Source organism: Peromyscus eremicus, chromosome X, assembly GCF_949786415.1.
Source record: "Peromyscus eremicus chromosome X, PerEre_H2_v1, whole genome shotgun sequence".
NCBI lineage: Eukaryota > Metazoa > Chordata > Mammalia > Rodentia > Cricetidae > Peromyscus > Peromyscus eremicus.
In genome coordinates this window covers 114,951,610-114,967,231 of record NC_081439.1, presented here as the reverse complement: position 1 = coordinate 114,967,231, position 15,622 = coordinate 114,951,610, and the positions used below count along the sequence as shown (strand labels likewise).

The 15,622-nt window shown below is 39.3% G+C and overlaps 1 protein-coding gene across 4 annotated transcripts in view; it reads right to left on the bottom strand.

Annotated features, from left to right (window-relative positions):
* LOC131898819 (integrator complex subunit 6-like) overlaps positions 1–15,622 on the bottom strand; it is a 55,667-nt gene that overhangs the window by 18,928 nt on the left and 21,117 nt on the right. For all 4 annotated transcript variants that reach the window (XM_059250032.1, XM_059250033.1, XM_059250030.1 and 1 more), the window contains exons 3-9: positions 12,663–12,812; positions 11,763–11,852; positions 11,352–11,535; positions 11,002–11,130; positions 8,450–8,613; positions 5,192–5,344; positions 1,221–1,353 (exon numbers count right to left, since the gene is read on the bottom strand). In XM_059250032.1, coding sequence (XP_059106015.1) covers positions 1,221–1,353; positions 5,192–5,344; positions 8,450–8,613; positions 11,002–11,130; positions 11,352–11,535; positions 11,763–11,852; positions 12,663–12,812 — 1,003 coding nt within the window. The remainder of the gene's footprint in view (positions 1–1,220; positions 1,354–5,191; positions 5,345–8,449; positions 8,614–11,001; positions 11,131–11,351; positions 11,536–11,762; positions 11,853–12,662; positions 12,813–15,622) is intronic.

Here is a 15,622-nt window from a genome sequence, read left to right as displayed (position 1 = left end):
TCTTAAAGGCTGAGCCATCTTGCCAGCCCCTTTATTGGTAATCATACTATCCTCTAACATATAGCCCACATTTTCTACTGGTAGCAGCAACTCTTAGAAAGAACATATGTTTAGACTGGACTAAGAAATAAAGTGAAATATTCAAAGCAACCATGCTGATATATTTATGATGACCTACTTTTAAATTTCTTAAATACGAATAAAGTACTGCCTTTTAAATACACCATACATTAATAGTAAGTAGTACCTTGATTAAATTTTGTAAATGTTCCTTTCACACAAAAATTTAGAAACCCTCACCAAAAATCTTCACAACTTTACAAGTAGAAGGATGTCATGTAGTATATTACTCTAAGAAGATATAGTTCTTCAAATGAAGAGTAAACATCTTCATATACATTTTCAACAGCATTGAGTAATGGCTACTTAAGTTGATCCTTTAGAATTTTGTCATGGAACCAATCCATAACTTCTAACCCTGCTTTGCAGAACTGACTCTTGTACCTTACTTCCCCACCCTGCTTAAAACATATGCTTTTAGCGTATGTAATACTCTGGGGAGAAAGGAGTGTAATCAAGTCAGTAGCCTCACAGAAGCCCTAGTTTCTGAAGAAAGCCATCAAATTCCTCTCCAACAAAAGCCCTAGTTTTGGAGCTGGAGAGATGGATCATTTGAGAAAGTGCTTGCGTGAAACCATGAGGATCTGAGTTTGGGTCTGCAGCACCCATGGAAAAGCCTAGATGCTCAGCAAGTTCCAGAGAGACCAAGACACTGGCTCTCAAAAATCAAAGTGGAAAGTGATTCAAAAAGATATCTGACATCAACCTATGGCCTTCACACATACATACACACATGCTCATGTCACACACACACACACACACACACACACACACACACCACCTAGTTTTCTGGGGGCATTCCAACTCATCTATAGAAAAGCCAAGATTCTTTCAAAAGTGGAGAACGGAGGGTGATTAATGGAGTTTGCAATTTGAAGAACAGCCAAGATCAGATCAGGTATCTCTTCTATTTGATGTACAAGTCAAAAAAAGAAAGAAAGAAAAAGGAAATGAAGTCCTATCTTTCCACATCAGTTACAAATGTATTTACTCTAGTATTGGTCATTCTTTGATGGAATTTGAAATGCTTATGAATCTTTTATCTACCTAGTACTTTTGCCATGTTTTAAAGATGATTAAGTAGCACATATTTTACTCACCTAAAAGAGGAAGTAAAACTGGGTAGTTGTAAGGCATCACAAAGAGGTTTACACAAGTTAAAGTCGTACTAGCTTTTAAATAACCAAATGGATATCCGAGCTCATTGTATTTCCCACTGCTGGTAACAAACACCTAAGAAGATCATGAAACAATGTACAGTTATGGCAGGGATTATTCTAGGTAAGGCCAAACTTGTAGCAACGCCCCACAGCAACATCTGTGGCATAACAATTCAAAAAATAGACTCGGTAGTTTTGCATAGGGTCAGGTAAAAATAACGTGCTAAATAGGCATATTCAAATTATAGATATTCCACAATTATATTACAAATTAAACTAGATGATACAATAACCACTCAGAGGCCACAGGGACACATCAACAATGTCCAGTAATTCACTTGATTAGTATAATGGAAAATGATGCTGAAATAGTATTAAGTAAGCCAACTTCCCAAAAGAACAAGGCATGATTACAGTAGACTCAGAATAAGAAGACTATGGTTCCATGCCTACAGCATACATTCCAAAAAGAAAGGCCATTAAAAGACTGTGTAAACAGTTGTTATACATACTTCTATTAAGTTTTGCTAGTTCCTTTCATTTTTAACTGAGTAAATATTATAGAGTAACCTATTATGAGACAGAAACTATTGTACACTTTCTGAGGCAGCAAGGAGATGCTTCACTTCAATCTGGAACACATTTTCTTGGCTACATCAACTTAGAAGACTAGAACATTGGTTGTATTCACATAACCACCTTTTGATTCTTTATTGGTATTCCTGAGTTGGTGTGCATTATCTGCCAGCCTCCATGTTTTCTCTGTGTTCCTTCTTTAGACTCTTTGACTCAAATGAGGACACCAGTACAAACTTTTAGAGACCCATTCCTATCCCTTCCCAAAGACCTTTGGCAGGGTTCCTTAATGACAACAATTTACCATGCTACTTCTTCGTAATAGCAATATCACCTACAGTTCAGGAAATTCTTCTTAAGTCTAGTTATTATGAAAATATGCCAAGTATGCTGGCACACACCTTTAATCCCACCACTTGGGTGACAGAGGCAGGCAGATCTCTGCAAGTTTGAGAACAGCCTGGTCTACAGAGAAAGTTCCAGGACAACCAGGGCTACATAGTGAGATCCTGTCTCAAAAAACACAAAAAACAAAAACAAATAAAAGAAAAAAGAAAAAAATCTTTCTTATGTAATTGATGACTCCATAAAACATAAGGAATGCTAAAAATGATTCTTCTAGATTTTGTTGCAATTCCAACTTTAAACAGATAACTATAACAAAATGGGGTATATTTTGTTTCCTAAGAAGGAGAAATGATGTATCACGCAAAGTAAAAAACAAGTGTGTGTGTGTGTGTGTGTGTGTGTGCGCGCGCGCGCGCGCGCGCGCGTGTGCACGTGCACATATGTAAATACAAGTGCACATGCATGGACATGTGTATAGGCCTAGAGGTTAACGTGTGCTTTCTTCTGCTGCTCTCCACCTTATTTTCTGAGACATGATCTCTCAGTGAACCTAAAGGTCAACAATTCAGCTACCCTGGTTGGCCAGAGAACTCCGGGTCCCCCTGTCTCTACCTGTCTATGCTGGAATTACAAGTCCTTGATAGGCTCTTTAAAAAACAATGAGTCCTGGGCTTGAACCGCAGTGCTGGTCTCGGAGAGGCGGGGCAAGCACTTTACTGCCTGAGCCTTCTCCCAGCTCTATTAGAACACCTTCTCTACTCAAGCGTTGTGAGAGTTCCTCGGCCCGGCTCCATTCTTTGTCAGTCCCACTAATCAATCAGATCAAATTCGTATAAGGTCAGGACAAAGACTATGTATGACATTTAAGAAGCTGTGGAGAAGTGGGGACAGATTTGTTCCGTTTCTTCGGAGAAGATTTAGAAGAAATATGCTATATAGAATGAAAGTTTATTTAAGAGAAAAGGTGTGATTTGTAATTTTATTTAATTTTGTTGTAGAAACTCAAACCTCCTACCCAAACCAAACTATTCAAAAGAAGAAGTTAATTTTCTATGGTCTACATTTCTAGAATTTAGGGATAAACAAGTAGAGGGCTTGGTGGATACTCCAGAAAAAGGACAGGAGGGAGTTGCCTGTCCCTTTCTGTTTCTTGACCTAGGTGTTGTTTACACTACAAGAAACCCAGTTGTGTCTGATTCTGGCCACTACCCTGCAACCCTCAGGAAGAAATATTACCCTGACTTCTGACACAGTAAGTTAATTTTAGCTGTCTGAATATAGAAAAGTACAAGTATACAGTATGGAATCTTTTTTTGTTTGGCCTCTGTTCAATACTGTAGTTTTGAAATGTTTTTTAAAATTTCTTTTTGAACAAGGGTTTCTCTGTCCTAACTGTCCGAGAACTTGCTCTGTAGACCAGGCTGGCCTTGAACTCACAGCCGCCTGCCTCTGCCTCTGGAGTGCTGGGATTAAAGACATATGCAAGTACCACCTGTAGTTTTGAAATTTTGTTTCTTACCCCTTTATATCTTTGATTCAAGCTTGTTCCTTTTCTTTTGAGCTAGCCTTAGCATCTTGAGAGAATTAAAGTAGCTTATAGATGCTGTGTATCTGTGATCTCACATTTTAGAACAGAACAGATGAGTGTCTGAAAGTGTCCCCTGTGTCAATAGAACCTAAAAATTGCTGGCTGGTATGTGGTCCCATAGTTCAATAATAGAATGGACATCCTTATAATGTAGGACTTTTTTTGTATCCAAATAAAAAAGCTATGCGTGTCAAGTCTAGAATTTTACAAGTCAAACTCCACAGGCAACTCTATTAAGCAATGAGCAAGTCTTTCTGACTGCAGCACAGCACTCAGAAGCACGAGAGAATGGTATCTCTCCACTTGTCAAATCCCAGTCAGTGGGGCTTGTACTAATGAAACTACAGTTTTATTGCATTATACTCATACAGAAGGTAATTTCAGGGTTTCTGGTTCTTGGCCCCAAATATGCAGGACTTCTCATTTGTCAAGTTCAAAATAAGGGCTGAGAGTCTTGCTCATACCTGAACTGAATCACACCCTGTAGTTTAATGTTCTTAGCCTGGGGAACAGATAAGAACAGGTCTACCCAACCCCAAATCCTCAAATGCATGGTTTCATCAGATCCTACTTCCACAAATGGCAATGCACAGTACATTAATGTTTCCTACTTTTCTAAGTTTATTTTCTTGGCTATGCTGTTTATTTGATAGCATTTAAAAATACAGTGTAATTATTACCAAATTTGAAATATTTTAAAGTAATTTTTGAAAAGATTTTAAAGTTTTCATTTTTTAAAGATTTATATATTTTTATTTTATGTATGAGTGTTTTGCCTGTATGTATGTTTGTACACTACATGCATGCCTGGTGCTCATGGAGGTTAGAAGAGGGCCTCAGATGCTGGAACTGGAGTTAGAGACAGCTGTGAGCTGCCGCATGCCACATGGGTGCTGAGAACTGAACCTGGATCCTCCCAAGAGCATTAAGTTAACCGCTAAGCCATCTCACCAGACCCATATTTTGTTTTTAATTATGTGTATATGTGCATAGGGGTATGTGCATGTGTGTGGTGTCCACAGAGGCCAGAAAGATGGCATCAGATCATCTGGAGCTGGAATTGCAGGAAGCTGTGAGCCACCTGATGTGAATAATGGAACTGAACTTAGGGTCTCTGTAAAGTTAGTGTGCATTTTCCTTTGTTTTGGTTTTTTGAGACGGGGTTTCTCTGTGTAGTCCTGGCTGTCCTGGAACTCACTCTGTAAACCAGGCTGGCCTCAAACTCAGGGATCCATCTGCCTCTGACTTCCAAGTACTGAGACTAAATGTGTGGGCTACCACGCCTGGCCAGTATGCATTCTTAACCACTGAGCTATCGCTCTAGACCCCCCCAATTTATAACCAATTCCCAGATCCCAGAATGATTACAGACATTTGGCTACTAGGTAAGGATAGATACCTGCCAGCAAGTATGAGGAGACTTTCTTTCCAAGATGTACTGAGTTAAGGGAGAGGGTTCCAGTTCATATTTGTCAAAGGGCAGTTTATCTATAACCATTGGTTCACAATCGACACAGGAAAACCTCACAACAGGATGAGATGTTCGTGGAGGCTAAAAAAAAAAAAAAAAAAAACAGAGGAAATACAATTGGATATCAAGCAAGCTCCCAATTCTAACCATTCTGAAAGCCCCGTTACATTTTTGTCAATCACTAAGATACAGATTAGTATCTGAAGAGTTTCTAGAACTTTAAGAATCACCAAGGCAGTGGTAACTCAAGTCCTTCGCCTCTAACCTCTACTTAGGATTGGGAAGAGGGAAGATAAGGAAATGGAGAGCTAGAATTTCAGTGAAATAATAACTATTAATTATGTTAAAGTAACCCTTATGATCCATAGGATGAACTCACTTTCAAATCCATTTTGTGACCTTTAAGCATTCGATGAGTGTCAGTCTTCTGTGGTATGAGGTTAGATAACTGTGATACCACTGAACAAGGAGAATCTTTTCTAATGAGCTCAAGCTACTAAGAAGCAAAAGGAAAAATAGCAAAGGTATGGAAGGGCAAGATACACAATGATAATGATCTGGACCCGACTTCAGGGGCTCAAAGGAATCTTCTAGCACTGTTCATACCCACGTGTGTCCTTTGCACAGCTGAAGTTGAGGGTGCTTTGGGTGAAACTTCAAGGGCCTGTGTGTTTGGGGCACCACAGTAGACCAAAGGAGAAGCAATTTCATCAGCAGCTTTGTATAACTAGAGACCACCACAGAGAGAAGGGAGGACAGCCAGGGCTGAGACACATGGGAGGCCATAGAAACATACTGGAAATGGCTTGGCTTCCTTTATGAAAGTGCAAACAGATGCATTTAGCTTTATCATTCGTAAACTTGTAAGATGTTTGAGAGTTGATAAAAAACGACTCTCCAGTGACCTTCTACAGGGGGGGATGTTAAGGCAAACTGTGTATAAATTACTGGAATTTCCGTGATTCCAGCTTTCCCTTATTCCAGTTTTAATCAGTTTGTGAAATGTTTCTGATTTCTTAGATCTATGTATCTAAAAAAAATGATAAACACCTGAGTGAAACCCCATAGCTAGCAATAATGAAATAAATTCACCAAAGGGGTTTGAAGGAGCTAAGAGCTGACAGGTTTGTCACCTTGGAGCCCTGGGGGAGAGAAGAGGAATATTTTCCCTCACCCACAGAATGGGGCTAAAAGGTGTCTTGTTCACTGAACCTTCCATGACTACTCCTGCAAATATAAGTACCCAAACTGGTAGCCTGGGAGAAAATGCAGTTCACCGTGGAAATTTCTAGAACCTAAAATACAAATTAACCTGAATCAGGCAAGTAGTACGGTAGAGGAGCAATGATATGTTTGTATTGCCCATCCCTAGCCCCAGACCACACATGAACTACTCAGGCTTTCTTTCCTTGAGGATAGGAAACAGAGTATGTTTCCTACAACTTCCTATTTTCCTAAACACTACCCCTGAGAAAAGCCAATTCATCTGGTACTAAGAGTAACTATAGCATCCAACCCTCTTCTACCAAACGTAGATACTAAAAGACAAACCTTTGCTTAGAGATAACTTTTTAAGCATTGCATAATTAGAATCATTGAAAAGTAAAAGGCTCACCAGGGTATGATTATCGGTACTTGGGAAGCTGAGTAAGAAGGACTGTGAGTAAGTACAATGCCAGCCTGGGCTACAATGTGAGAGCCCATCTTAAACAAAAAATGTGAATCCATATGAAACAGAAGTGCCTTGATTAAAAACATAGAATCAACACAGATGTCTATCAATAGATGAATAAATGATGAAAACAGACAGATACATATAATGGAATTTCAGCCATAAAAATGAATTTGTCAAAGGGGCTGGGGATTTAGCTCAGAGGTAGAGCATTTGCCTAGCAAGCACAAGGTCCTGGGTTTGGTCCTCAGCTCCAGAAAAAAAAAAAAGACAAAAAGCGAAAAAATAAAAAATGAATTTGTCAAATTTGTAGGATAATGGGTACAACTGAAAAACACTTTATTAAGCAAGGTAACTCAGGCTCAGGAAGACATATGTCCTCTCTCACATGTGGATTCTAGTTTATAATGCTTAAATATGTATATCTAGATGGGAGGAAGGGTAGGTAAAGGCCAGGAAACTCGAAGGGGGCCCACCAGATGGGAAAAAAGAGGCCTTAAAGAAGTGAGGTGGAGAAGGCAACAGGACACATGAGCGATTAAAATTGAAGGGGGATGCTGGGTCAAAAGGCTGATGTGGGAAAAGGGCAGAGGGATGCTGAAGGGAGCAGAGGGAGACTCAAGCCAGACGAAGCATGTATGAAAACACCGTGAGGAAGCCCGTTACTCAGTGAGCCCACTTTGAAAAATGAATACTATAAGGTAACTGAAAGGAAATACCAAGTAGACATGGAAGTGTATCGAAATAGAAGTGCACAAATTTTTGTCTGCACTTCCCTTCAAGGACAGAGACAGCTATTTGTTTACATTTTCCTCCTACTTCCATCCTTGAGAGCAGCCGCCAACTGCTCGTTTTACATTTTCATGCCTTCATGCATATTTTCTGCATAACCAGCCTTCCATTATTTTTTCATTTTATTGTTCACAGTAAAAATAATGACGTATTACATAGAGGGGCTGTAGCTGCCTAGAATGTGTGAAGCCTTAGGTTCACGTGCCAATATTGCCACGAAAAAAAAACAACAAAACAAGAAAAGCAAACAATACATAAATAAATAAATAATGAATGAATGTAAATGTTACTTGGAAAAATGTATCTTTTAGGAGGGAGAAAACATTAAAACAATGCTCTCCTAATTTGCTTTCAAATGCATCAAAATAGCCATATTCAAAATAAGTTCCTATATAAACTATGAAAAGAAATAAAAGTATTTCAAACTTTGGTTACACACACACACTAAATAAATGTAAAAAAATTAACTAAAAGCAATGCTTTAATATCCACACGGCAAAGGCAACAGCACAAAAGATGAACAAGTATGATAAAATAAAGGCTATTCTCCTCCTCTGCTTTAAGGCACAGAACTAGCCTTTCAATAAAAGATGGAAGCCCAAAAAGAAGGGGGTCTACTAGCCTGTGGCACAGCTTAAAAGCCTCAAGTTATTTTAAAAGCTTCACTGTCATCTAATTAAAAACCCAGATCAGTGTTTACTCTTCTCATTTACAATACTTACTAGTGAAGATAAATTCTGTTCTGGCCAAAACGATTCTGGAATGGGCCAATGTCCAACAGGAACACCAGTTTTAGAATTAGGTCGCACATAGATGAGTTTATGACAGCTATGCCATGGTTGAGCAGCAAATGAGTTGCTGGGCCTACACAAATCCATCAGTCCATCTACGAGAGAAATACGTGACAGAAGGCCTGGCTGCTTTTTACTGTTACTTATCTTGTACACAATTTTCAGTTTCAGGCAAAGGACAAACTAAAACTAAAAATATGGTTTATGAAAAATGAAAGGAGGAAAAGGCAGTGGCAGTCCAAGGATTTCTGTTCTCTCTCTCTCGAGACAATTTGAATCTAATTTGTCCTTTAACTCAATGCCTCCCACTATTCTTAACGTACTGTGAGAATAGGAAGCTGTCTGGAAAACTAGTGCAAAACTACTTTTACATTTTAGGAGACGTGGGCACATAAGTTAAGCACATCACAACACAATGGTCATTTTTCAAGAATTCATTTACCAAATTAGGCAAATGAAATCATTTGTTCCCTGGTATAGTCTTTAGATTTTTGGGAGCTGGCAAAATAGATCATAAATTCCATTTACATTTTTGCTCTACACCCAATGACCCCCAAAACAAAAAAACAAGCTTTCTAAATTTTCTTGATAATTGAGAGTATGTTGGTGGCATATTCTGTGTATACATAGGGATGGGGAATATAAAGCAAACAGCTCAAGACTGTTGTGGAAAATTCACCCCATTTTCTCCATACACCATTAAAATTCTATGTAATCTGGCCATATATAATGCATACTAATACACCATTAACGCATTTTAATTATTTAAATTAGCTTACTTCTTTTGCCTCCCTAAACAAAAACAAAAAACCCTTATGCCATGATTTACTAGTCTAAATTATAATTTGGAAGGACATTTTAGTTATTTGGATGTCATTTTCCTTAAATTACAGAAGACTTGATTTATTTATTTTGGCATTATTTTAAACAAGTAATTACTTCAGGTTAGGAGATTTTACAGGAGTTCACCAGGCTCTTGGAAAAACAAAGAAATACATGTGAGGATCCCTCTACAGTTGGGCACACAATGCTGGGGATGCCCATCTTTCTGAGCAAAGTATTATTATTTTTATAAGATTCTTTGAGACTACAGAACTCTGGACAAAGAGGGGAAAAATGGAGCTAGAAAGGAAATCTGAGCTACTTATGAGACAGTAAACGGAACTAGTATTTCAATCTGAGTTTCTCATTCATGTTAAGGCAGTAAACACAAAATTATGGGCTGGGCAGTCAGTTGCCAACACTACAGCACACCCTTCCCTATATGGTTGATTCAAAATATGGTGTGAGGCCCCAGTGTTCTTCGGCAGATATTCTTAACTTAGGAATCCAAGAAACTCCTGAAATTACACATAAAACTGTATTGTGTGACTTAAGTCTTTTTCTCCAAGGAAAGGAATCTAAATTTTCCAACAATTTCTCAAAGGGATATAAGAACTAAAGAGTAAAACAAGTCAAGAAACACAAGATCCATTGTGCTAGACAAAACTGTGCTGCTTTCTGCCATGTATAGTGGATCCCTTTGGCCTTACCCAAGGGAATCAGATCAAACAAAACACCATGCATGGTAATAATGAAATCTCAGTCTCTCGGGCTCCCTGTCTCGGTCTCTCGGTCTGTTGGTCTCTCTCTCTCTCTCTCTCTCTCTCTCTCTCTCTCTCTCTCTCTCTCTCTCTCTCTCTCTCTGTGTGTGTGTGTGTGTGTGTGTGTGTGTGTGTGTGTGTGTGTGTGTTGCGCGCACGCGCATACCCATGCTGAGAGAATGGAGAGGCCATAACAAAGAGCAGGGCTTTAAGGAAGTCCTGTACTGTATCACTGTGGTATAATTTAGTTCCCCTGATCCTTCTGAAACCCATTCAGAAACATCCATTTGACAAGCCATCTGGAGCTTCACTATGGCTTAACTTCCTTATGCAAAATTAGCCAATGCTTCTATATTTTTAGATGTCAAATTTTCTATAAGATCTCATTTGAAGAGAAAACATTCTGCAGTTAAAGAATGGTGGAGAATATACCAATATACAACTTCACAGAATACTGTAAGTTCCTGAAGAACCGTTCACACTCTTGCTGTGGGGTGGTAATTAAAAGAGATTTCAGAAAGATAATTTAGCATATTTGGTGATCACAAGCACCAAATCAGATCACTACTCAAGTGCCATACCATAGTAGATATTCAAAAATTTGGGGAACAGAGAGATGAACTAATCAGTTTTAGCCAAAAACTAAGGTCAGAAAAAGTAGTAATTTCCTTAGGAAAACATTTGACATGAAATGAAGGTTGCTAGAATTTGACCACCTAACACATGCATGGGCAATGATCGATCATACGTCAGTGTTTGGATGGATGTTCGTGATGAATGGGATGCACATGGATACTGGATTCTACTGTCACACGTTTAACGTCTTTTCAGTCTTAGATCATTCTTCCTCACACTATATTATGGTAAAAAATGTTTTAGCTTAGAAAATGATTACTGTACCTTCTCCAACAGGAAGCGGATCTGGTCCTGTTTTTTCAAAATTAATAACTACACCACTCTGCACTTTTTGAACTAGTGATTCTAAACACTGATTCAACATTCTTTGTGTTCTTACACAGTAGGAGCGACCTATGCCAGAGAGAAAAATAAAGAGCATAAGTTTCATCAAATCAAATACTGGTTCATAATACAAGTATTTGAAAGCCTAAAATAGGATTTAGAACCATCATAACTATATTAGCAGGTATGATTTTGAAGGCAAGCAACCAAAGGCTAGCTACGGCTCTTAATAAGAACTATACTCTCCCACCCCAAATTCTTCCTGCAGAAACCTGAAAGAACAGTAGTACCTCCTGTGACTTCACACATCTGTGTGATGGCCGATTCATCAGTTGGTACACTCCCTAGTTGCTCTGGTTCGGTAGAAGCCACTCCAGGCAAACGCAACACCAGGGCAAATAACCTTTGATCCCAACGAAAAGGTTCTTTGGTTAGTTCACTTCCAGGCAGAGGAGAATTCAAAGGAAGATGAAGCTGATAAGGCAAAATTTGAAAAGGTTCATCATAACAACCCATATAAAAAGAAGAGTGTTAAATGGTTCACTGCACTTTCATGGAACTCAACAGAATTAAGCCATCTCTTAAGGATTACCAATATAGATTTGTGCAAACTGTATTCTTAACTGGAAATACATGCCTCCCACAGAAATAGCTGCATGTTCTCTGCTATTTAAATGAAATTAAAAAAAAATATATCTCACCTCTTCTTGAACGCTAGCAGTACTTGTTAACTTGTTTCCATCTGTGATGGTAATTAAAATAGACGGCTCTAAAAAAAACGGATTTCTCCCCTAAAATATATTTAAAAAGCATTAGAGCTGAGTAAAGCAATATGATTGTACTTAAACTTCTACATTTGCCTTGCCAATGATCCCTCAAGCATGATAAACTTTTCCTTGATAAATAAGAAACAAAAGCTCATCCATACTCATGAACCCGTTCACCTGAGTTAAAATCCTGGCACAGGCTGGGGGACACATGGGGCACGTGCTCTGCAGCCCGGACAATGTGTCTGGGGATTCTGAGCAGAGCATTTAGGAGAGAAAGGAACAATGGCGGCGGCAGCAGCACGTGCTTCTCTGGCCTCCTCTTTTATCTGGAGCTTTCCAAGTCTTTTATTAGACTGGGGGTGGGGGAAGAAGGAGGGACACAGAAGATTTCCCTCCCACTGTCTTCTTCCAACATTTGTGCAGCACCTTATTCATCATATTCTCAGATTTCTGAGATCAAATGACAAGACATTTTATTTAGTGTATAATCCATTGATGAACTGATGTTTAACAACCAAAAAAGTTGACTGGGCGGTGGTAGCGCATGCCTTTAATCCCAGCACTCGGGAGGCAGAGGCAGGCAGATCTCTGTGAGTTCGAGGCCAGCCTGGTCTAAACAAAACAAAGCAAAACAACAACAACAATAAAAAACAAAACAAAACCAAGAACCAAACATTTGGGTTTGCTTTGTGATTTCTATGAACTGTACATCTACACGCTGCATGAACCCCCTTCTGGTTGATAGTGCAGGTAGCACAAGTCTTGCCTAATTTTGCACTCTTACCCTAAGTCATCAAAATAAATTAGCTGAACTCACTCAAAAATAGTTACCTGTCCATAATTGTCTATTCCAGATATTAATCGATTGAGATTTAACAAATCAAATGAGGATCTTAGAGCCTGACCAAGAGTAGTCAGTCCAGAAGCCTGAAGATTTTTCAGTTCACTCATGAATGTGGCGTGATTTTCCTTCCAACCAGCCTGAAAACCAAACATTGACAAAGAAATTCTCAATTATACAATGATTAAGATAGAGCGCAAATAAGCACTAAATAACACAGTACCAAGCCTCTGACAAATTAATCCCTCTTTAAACTAATTCCATTCTATATCTTGACTGTTCAAGTGGAACCAAACAAGCAGTCACCTTCCAAAAGTTCTACTAGCTTTAACGATCAAAGGCAAAGAACTCAAGCAAACAATGCATTCATTCAGAATAGCAAGCAGGAGGGCTTTGTTTCAAGAAGGCAATCTATATTCAGGCTCAACCAAATCTACTCATACACACCAATTCCCTCATCTTAATAGTGGCAATGAGCAGATGAGCATGGAGTCAGGGGAGAGTAAAAAGCAATTATTTTGTAGATGCACTGTCCTTGAGAAGGGGAAAGATTATGGAGTGTCTGAGCTACATGAATTTCGATAACTAATAATCTTCTTGTCCAGTAGTTTCACTTTTAAATGACAATACAGAATTATACACATTGAGCAGCTAGACAGATGGCTCCATGGTTAAGAGCACCTGCTGCTCTTGCAGGGGACTCTGGTTTGGTTCCCAGCACATATACTGGGTAGCTCACAACTAGTTATAACTCCAGTTCCTAGAGACCAACATCCTCTTCTGGTTACGGGGGGCACCTGCACACATGTGTGGCAAATATACAGACAAGCAGGCACACATAAATACACATGGTTACCAATAAATAAATAGATAGATAGATAAACAAACAAACAAATAGAGCAGAGCCATATTTATCTAGAGACAATCCTGTTGGCACTATTTAAGATTCACAAAATCCCAAATGTAGAATAAGAAGGAAAAGAAAATTTTTTGCAATGAACTAACAGCTTCTAGGCACCCCTGGAAGTTATACATCGCAGCAAAGAGCCAAAACTCAAGGTCAACAGCCAACTGTTGCTGTGATTAGTTTGCAGACTTGGAGGAAGGAAAGGATTGTACTGCCTGGTCAGTGGTGACTATAGAAACAAAGCAACGGTGAGATACAGGAAGAGAAGCCAAAAGAAGACGATGGCAGCTCTCAGCATGTCACAGAGCAGTGTGTCAGCAAAGGTGAATGCACACGGCACAGCTTGGCAACATAGAAGACTGCGTGTCAGCCACTTGAGCCTGGAGGACTCTGAGGACAAGGATGATAAGCTGAACACTGAAGGTACACCAACCAGAGCAGTACAGTTGGAGGCAGAAAGAGCAAGTAATACAGAGATGAACTTAGTAATTTGTATTTAATATTTAGCTAAAGTCATAATGCCCATTATCAATACAACTACAGCAAACACTGTTTCTAGTCTCATCCTCCCTCAAAGCACAATAAAACATAGAGAATAAAAGAACAAACGGCCACAATGTGAAGGAAGAAGAGACATTAGAACAAGCCTGAAGATGACATGTCTTATTGATGTGAGAAGTAGGAAGGACCATCAAAAGAAGAGAACAGTTCCTAAAAGGATGAACCTTACCGGAGAACCACTAATTATTATTGCTCTGGATATATGGCAGAAGGCTAGGCTAATGGGATAATTTGGGCTCTGACTATTAAGTGCTTTGTACAGCACACTCAGTAGTTTGGATTGTATCTGCAGCCCTGGGAAGAACTCAGTGTTCTTTTTAATTAGGGGAGTGGTGTGATCAGATCTGCATTTTAGCAAGATCGTTCTGCTAGGAGCTGGAGACTAAATTGAGGGGTGGAGGGAAGACTGAAGCTTGAGGCAGGAAAACTGGTTTGGAGACTGTTGCAGTAGCCAAGAGAAAAGTGACGAAAGCCTGAGCTAGGGCAAAAGCCTGAATGAGGGTGGCAAGGATGAGAGGTGACTGCAGACTAAGGAAGTACTCAAAGAGGTGGAGTTGTACGGATTCAGCACCTAATTTAGTGGGATGCATGAGGGAAAAGAGGGCATGCGTCAGGTTTGGGTTTCTAGCTTGGGGAAACTTATGAATGATGGAATCCTTACTTCATCAGCAATATTAGTTATACACTATAAACTTACGTTTATATCCATATTAAGTGTTGAACTCTAAAGGGCCATAGGACAGGTCAGAGCATGAGTAAAGGGAAGTGAGTGTACTATTTGGAAATCACGTTAAAACTCATCCATATTGTCAAATGTGGTGGGGCCTGCTTTATAAGTCCAGCACTTATATGGTAGAGACAGTCCAGCCAGACTACAAATGAAATTCAAGGCCAGCCTGGACTCATCTCAAAAGGAGGGAGCAAGATGGCTCAGAGAGTAAAAGTTTTTGCCATCAAGTCCCACGGCTTGAGCTCAATCCCCACGACCCACAACAGTAGAAAAAGAGAAGTGACTCCCATAAATTGTCCTCTCATTTGCATATATGTGCCATGACACACATGCCCATATACATACACATAGATGCACATACACACAAGTGGATAAATAAATTTTAAAAATAAATAAATAAAATGTGTGAGGGGGTAAGTCTCTGCTGGTAAAGGCACCTGTTGCCAAGCCTGATGACCTGAGTTTAATCCTTAAGACCCACATGGCGGTAGGAGAGAAATACCTCCTGAAAGTAGTCCTTTTAACCTCTACATATACTCTGTGGCCTATTCACATGCACACAGTAAGTACATAAATAAACGATAACTATTAAAATTTTAATGGGCAGCTAGGCATGGTAGTGCACAGCTGTAATCCAGCACCCAGGACACTGAGGCACGGGTGAAAGCTTGAAGCCAGCTTAATCTACGAACCAAAACTTTGTCTCAAGAACAGTCAGACAAAAACAAGACAGCAATGTAGCACCAGGGCAC